The sequence below is a fragment of the Cibotium barometz genome, chromosome 16 (assembly GCF_041138505.1).
Source record: "Cibotium barometz isolate CiBa-2024 chromosome 16, ASM4113850v1, whole genome shotgun sequence".
Lineage (NCBI taxonomy): Eukaryota > Viridiplantae > Streptophyta > Polypodiopsida > Cyatheales > Cibotiaceae > Cibotium > Cibotium barometz.
The window spans coordinates 26,756,775-26,762,263 of NC_141061.1; the positions used below are offsets into that span (position 1 = coordinate 26,756,775).

Below are 5,489 nucleotides of genomic sequence, written 5' to 3' on the forward strand. Positions count from 1 at the left end.
GAGGCTCTAAAGTGGGATTGGTTTAGAGGGTTAATATACTAGATATTTCAATGTATTGTGATAAAGATTTAGAGGCTCTAAAGTGGGATTGGTTTAGAGGTTAATATACTAGATATTTCAATGTCATTATTTTCAATGTATTGTGATAAAGATTTCTTTGAAGTGAGGTAGAGCCTCATAAGCATTATATTTTGGAATGACTCGATTGTAAATATTTCTGACCGGTTTTTCTAGCCCCAGTTGCCTCAAGAAATATCTCAGACATGCTGCTTATTGTATAGGCGCAGTGAAAAAAAAGATGACCTGCAAGCTCAACCTGTTTTTATATAAATTAACTAGTTTTATAACTAAAATATTTGAATCTATAAATTCAACGTTGAGCAAAACGGAGTACGACAAAAGACCGCGTCCGAGATGTTTATGAATGTTAATAATGTACTCGAGCGGCTCTTAGGGCCCAATAATACTTTTGTAAAGCGAAGGTGAGAAATTTGCATTTTTTAGTTATAAATGTCGACATTTGTACGATTTTTAGTGATTTCCAAATCCGATTAAGCCTGGTATTACTTTTAATTTTTAAGGTTAAAATCTTTTTTTTTCTAGCATGCATTGCACTAACCCACTGAAAGAGCAGTTTGAGAGTCCCCAAGTGATTGGGAAGAGATTGAGAGTCCCCAAGTGATGGGTTCAAAGCTCAAACCTCCCTTGTTCAATGATAGGTTCAAACCTCCCTTGTTCAAGCAATAATGGCATCTAGATTCTCATGTAGAAGAGAGTAGTGTACTTCCATATTTACAGCCAAGCAAAATAAAAAAATTACTTTTTGAGAGAATAAAACCGTAGATGCTACGGGAAAGCAAGGCGTCCTCGTCATGTGTCGTTTCAACTTTAGCTAGCACAAAGAGCTCTTGTGGGAGCTTCACCACACAGCTAACCCCGGCCTACTTATAAAGAGTAGCTCTCAAGTCTTTGTTTCCTTCACAGAATGGAGAGAGGCAAACGTGCATCTGTGTAGAGGAAGCATGGCTTTTAACCTATAGCTGAAGGTAAATGCATGGCGAAAATTGCTTCTGTGCGTTGTGGATAGGGCTGTTCTTCCTGGAGAGGATCAAGAGTAGCTCTTTAATCTTTCATTCATTCCTAGGCAAGTAAGCTCAGAGTGTTATAGGTACAGACATGGAGAAATTGAGTGTGTATGCAGAGGAAGCATAGTTTTTAGACAAACTTTTAGCTAAAGGAAGAACTATGATCATGTGTAGAGGAAGAAAAAGCTCTCCAATGAGCTAGCGTGGAGTGTTAAATACAGGGCGTAGAAGCCAATATGGCCGGTATTATCTCTTGGTCCTTGGATGATGAACTCTGGTTGACTGAGGAGGATAGCACTATAACTTGTAAAAACGAAGCTCTTTGTGCTAGCGATTGGACTAGCGGTTGGAGTGAGGTGTTTGAACATTGGGCTGAGGTAGATCAATTAAGCTGTAGAGTTAGCCACAGCGGTATAAGCTCCAGTGATGCTTTGATTAAAGGTGTGAATGTGAAGAATACTGGAAGCTCTCGCGTGTGCAATGTTGGCATTTCCGATTCTCATGCATTTCCGGCCTTATTGGCACCCAGTCCTCCTCCTCGTGTTCTTAATGCAAACTTGCTACGTCAGCTGCTGCTGAAACGGGATCAGAAGCCAAAGCTAAATGATCACGTAGTGAAATGTCCCTGCCCAGTGCCCCGGCAACCCAGCACGTCACGTAGGAAAACGTCCAGGCAAACGCCCCCTCAGCCAAGCTCCCCCCGAAAGCCTTCGAAATCAAGCAGCTTACCTGATAAAGGTAAGACTCACTCCGGCAGTGATGATCATCATTACAACGAGGCTGTCCGGAGCCTTCCACGTCCGACTGCCATCGTAGATGATTGTGGTGGAGGCACTAGTAGGATGGCGACACGTAAGCGGAGCTTTGTCCATCTTGACGACGGTGGTGCACGTGGAGCTAAGCGGAAGGACGGAGGTGGTGGACGTAACGGGAACTTCGCGAAGGTGAAGTGCGAGAGCGTCCGGCGCCGGAAATTGACTTGCCTCTTCTACAGGCTCCGAGACATTCTTCCGTTTGACATACCCCTGGTGACCTCCTCTACCAAATCATAAGTTCTACATCCTTATGATATCTTTCCTTTTTTTTTTTTTGTTAAAAACCCGATATGTTATATATGGCCCTTGGACTGCAGAATGATCGATACATCCTCATAGACGAGACATGCCATTACATTGGGTTCCTTGAGCGTCAGCTGCAGATGCTCAAAGCCAAGGCACACATAGTAAAGTCCATCATGGAGCAAGAAAAGCGTGGATCAGAGCCACTTATACGTCCTGATCAGAAGGTTTTTGAGTCAAACAGCGAATTAGAACCAAGTGATCTTGCACCTCATGTGAGCGTGTATCTTTCCAAAGGGAGCTTGATCCACATCACCATGAGCTGCTACGAGAAGACGCCAGGTCTCTTCCCAGCCATTTTGGCGACCTTGGAGCAGCGAGGGCTTGATGTAGGCAGTGCCAACCGCTCCCAACATAAACATGGCGTAGTGTATGCCTTCCACGCAACGGTAAGAGAGCTCCGACTCTAACTACGGCTGTTTTAGAGCGTACTGAGTGCAAGTGTTTTAGAGAGAGAGTGCGATTATTTGTTCATTCATGTTCTTTGCTTTACTAACGTGATGCAAAACATCACTTTATGCATGACTTCATAACCGAGGCTTATTCAGTGTCACACACTCCCAGGCACAAGAGTCAGGTCCCTGTTTCTTTGACATCGCGGAGTTGAAGGCCGATCTCTTGGCAAAAGCAGTATCTAAGCTCTAGTTTTCCAAGGCTTTTGTCACACTAAAGTATAGCTTGTATTTCAATTTATTTGCTCACCACACGCGTCCTAACATATAGCTTTTCTCATAACATATAGCTTTTCTCATTTGATTCCCGCCCTTAAATGAGGCGAGTTTGTATTTAGCCTTCTCTGGTTGTATCTATCTTTTTGTGATTGTTTTCTTTTCTCATTCGATTTTCGCCCTTAAATGAGGCGAGTTTGTATTTAGCCTTCTCTGGTTGTATCTATCTTTTTGTGATTGTTTTTAATAGCTTTTTTTGTTGTTAAAGTGCTACATATGTGCTTATATATGGTACTCTCGCTTGCACACATGAATCCACCAAAGGTAAATCGTGGCTAGGTATAAGAAAGAAGAGCTTTTTGGCCCTGGCTAATTCAAACATTTGGTTAGTCAAAGCTACTTCTGTAAAAAATGTAATTTTGTGATTGGATGATTTTGTTTAATTATTTTTATTTTGTGTATTTTGTATTAATATTATTCTCCTTTAACTAATGTTGGTGGCAGGACACCATTTGCATAGAAATGATAATTTGCAACCTGTTTACCAACGCGATTCGCAACATATCTTTTTAGAATATAAAGCATTCCATCAAACATAAAGTTGGAAAAAATTTGAGTTTATTGATGACGAACCGAGTAACGTCTTCCAGAACTATAATCTTTTTATTTTTGTACACTCTCTAGTAAGAAATTAAAATATTGATATAGGATTTCTCACTTTTAGTTAATGCATTATGATAAGGGATTATGAATGATTAGGCGGTAAAGTCTAATGAGTCCCACACATAGGAGATAAGGATTGTGTTTAGATCAAGCGTTAGAGATATAAGTAGTGCCATATAAAGGGGTAGTGGGTAGTTAAACTAGACAAGTGACCCTCACGCTTTTGGTTCATCGATTATTTCTTCCAATGACAAAAGGTTGACGGTTTTCATCAATAAAAATCTTGTTACCAATCGATTTTATAACTAAATATGTAAAAAATGTTGTCAGTATTTTTTTGAATAATTTGAATTTAGGTTGCTTGAGAATACACGAAAGACCGATTTTCGACCTTTTTTTCGGAGAAAATTGAATTTAAGTTGGTTGAAAATACACTAAAGACCAATTTTCGATGGGAGGAAAGCCTCGGAGAGAAGTCAGAGGGCGCATACCACCTACCTACCTTTTATTTTCCATGAGCACTGATCTAGTATATGTTGTCCCCACTAATCGGTGATAGTGGGGCCTAAAGTAAGAAGGTATTTTTCATGCTATTCTATTAGACAACAAAGAAGTGTTGTACCAAGCCACAGTTCTGATACCATCATGTTTGTGAGGCTCTATCTAATTAAACAAATGGTGTGGCATATATGACACAACGGAATTGAAAACATGAAGTAGTAAAAACCCTTTTTAAACTTTATGACCTAATCACCATAGCTCAAAGTCTCATTTCACTACTAACATTGCTACTAAAAGTTAGTGCCAAGGAGGGTTTAGGAAAAGGTAGGTTCTACTTAGCTTAGAACTTGTTTAAATTTGTACAAAGCTTGCTCAACTTTGTTGGAGAAGGAGAAGAATTCTCTTCAAAATTTTCAGGTTTTAGTTATATTTTGTAAAATTTATATAGAAATGACTTCTCAAAATGGTCAATTTTCTCCTGAGAAGGTTTTCAATCGGACTCAATAATTATATTTTACAAAATTTATAGAGAAATGACTTCTCAAAATGGTCAATTTTCTCTTCAAAATTACAATGAGAAGGTTTTCAATGGGGCTCAATAAAATGTATTTCCGGAACACTGGCACCAAGTCTTTTCCCAGCCATTTTGGCCACCTTAGAGCAGCAAGGGTTTAATGTAGGGCAGTGCCAAACGCTCCCAACGTAAACATGGTGTAGCGTATGCCTTCGTAAAAAAGCTTTGACCATAACTACGGCTATTACTGAGTACATGCACGTGCAAATGTTTTAGAGAGCGTGTGTGCGCGCGCGCGATGCATTTACTAAAACATTACTTTGTGTATGACTTTATAACCGAGGCTTACACAATATCACATATTCCCATGCCCTTTTTTCCTTGTTGAAGGCCGATCTCTTTGCAAGAGGAGTATCAAAGCTCTAGCTTACAAGGCTTTTGTCGATCAAAGTATAGCTTGTGTTTCAAAGTTCATGTGTGTTTATACATGGTACTCTCATTTGCACACATAAATCCACCGAAAGGTGAATCGGGGCAAGGTATAACAAGAGTTTTTTGGTCTTGGGTAATTCAGTACATTGTATGTTGGGGGAATTGGGTTAGTCAAAGCTAGTTCTGTCAAAGATGCCATCATCAAGATCTAAGATTCCATGATTTTGTTGAATTACTCATATTTGTATATATATATATATATATATATATGTCATATTTTGTTTAATTAGTCATATTTGCATATATATATATATATGTGTGTGTGTGTGTGTGTGTGATATTTTGTTTAATTAGTCATATTTGCTTTTATATATATATATATATATATATATTTGTCATATTTTGTTTAATTAGTCATATTTTCTTTACATACTTGATGTCACATTTAATTTAGCAATCCAAGTGTCGTTATCTTTCTTTGTATTAGCATTATTCTCCTTTAATTAAT

General features: G+C 38.8%; 1 protein-coding gene across 1 annotated transcript; it reads left to right on the plus strand.

Annotated features, from left to right (window-relative positions):
• Positions 1–926: 926 nt before the first annotated feature.
• LOC147630505 (uncharacterized) lies at positions 927–3,030 on the plus strand. Its single transcript, XM_086810391.1, has 3 exons — positions 927–2,113; positions 2,218–2,592; positions 2,768–3,030. Exons 1-3 carry the CDS (start codon positions 1,322–1,324, stop codon positions 2,846–2,848), a joined length of 1,248 nt encoding a protein of 415 aa, XP_086666517.1. The 5' UTR covers positions 927–1,321; the 3' UTR covers positions 2,849–3,030.
• The last annotated feature ends 2,459 nt before the right edge of the window (positions 3,031–5,489 follow it).

Bases quoted from the DNA above. Each gene is read 5' to 3' on its own strand.
- LOC147630505 (XM_086810391.1), top strand. From the start codon at position 1,322: ATGGCCGGTATTATCTCTTGGTCCTTGGATGATGAACTCTGGTTGACT. The intron at 2,114-2,217 runs GTGACCTCCTCT...CTTGGACTGCAG, and splicing joins TTCCGTTTGACATACCCCTG to AATGATCGATACATCCTCAT. The intron at 2,593-2,767 runs GTAAGAGAGCTC...ACACACTCCCAG, and splicing joins TGTATGCCTTCCACGCAACG to GCACAAGAGTCAGGTCCCTG.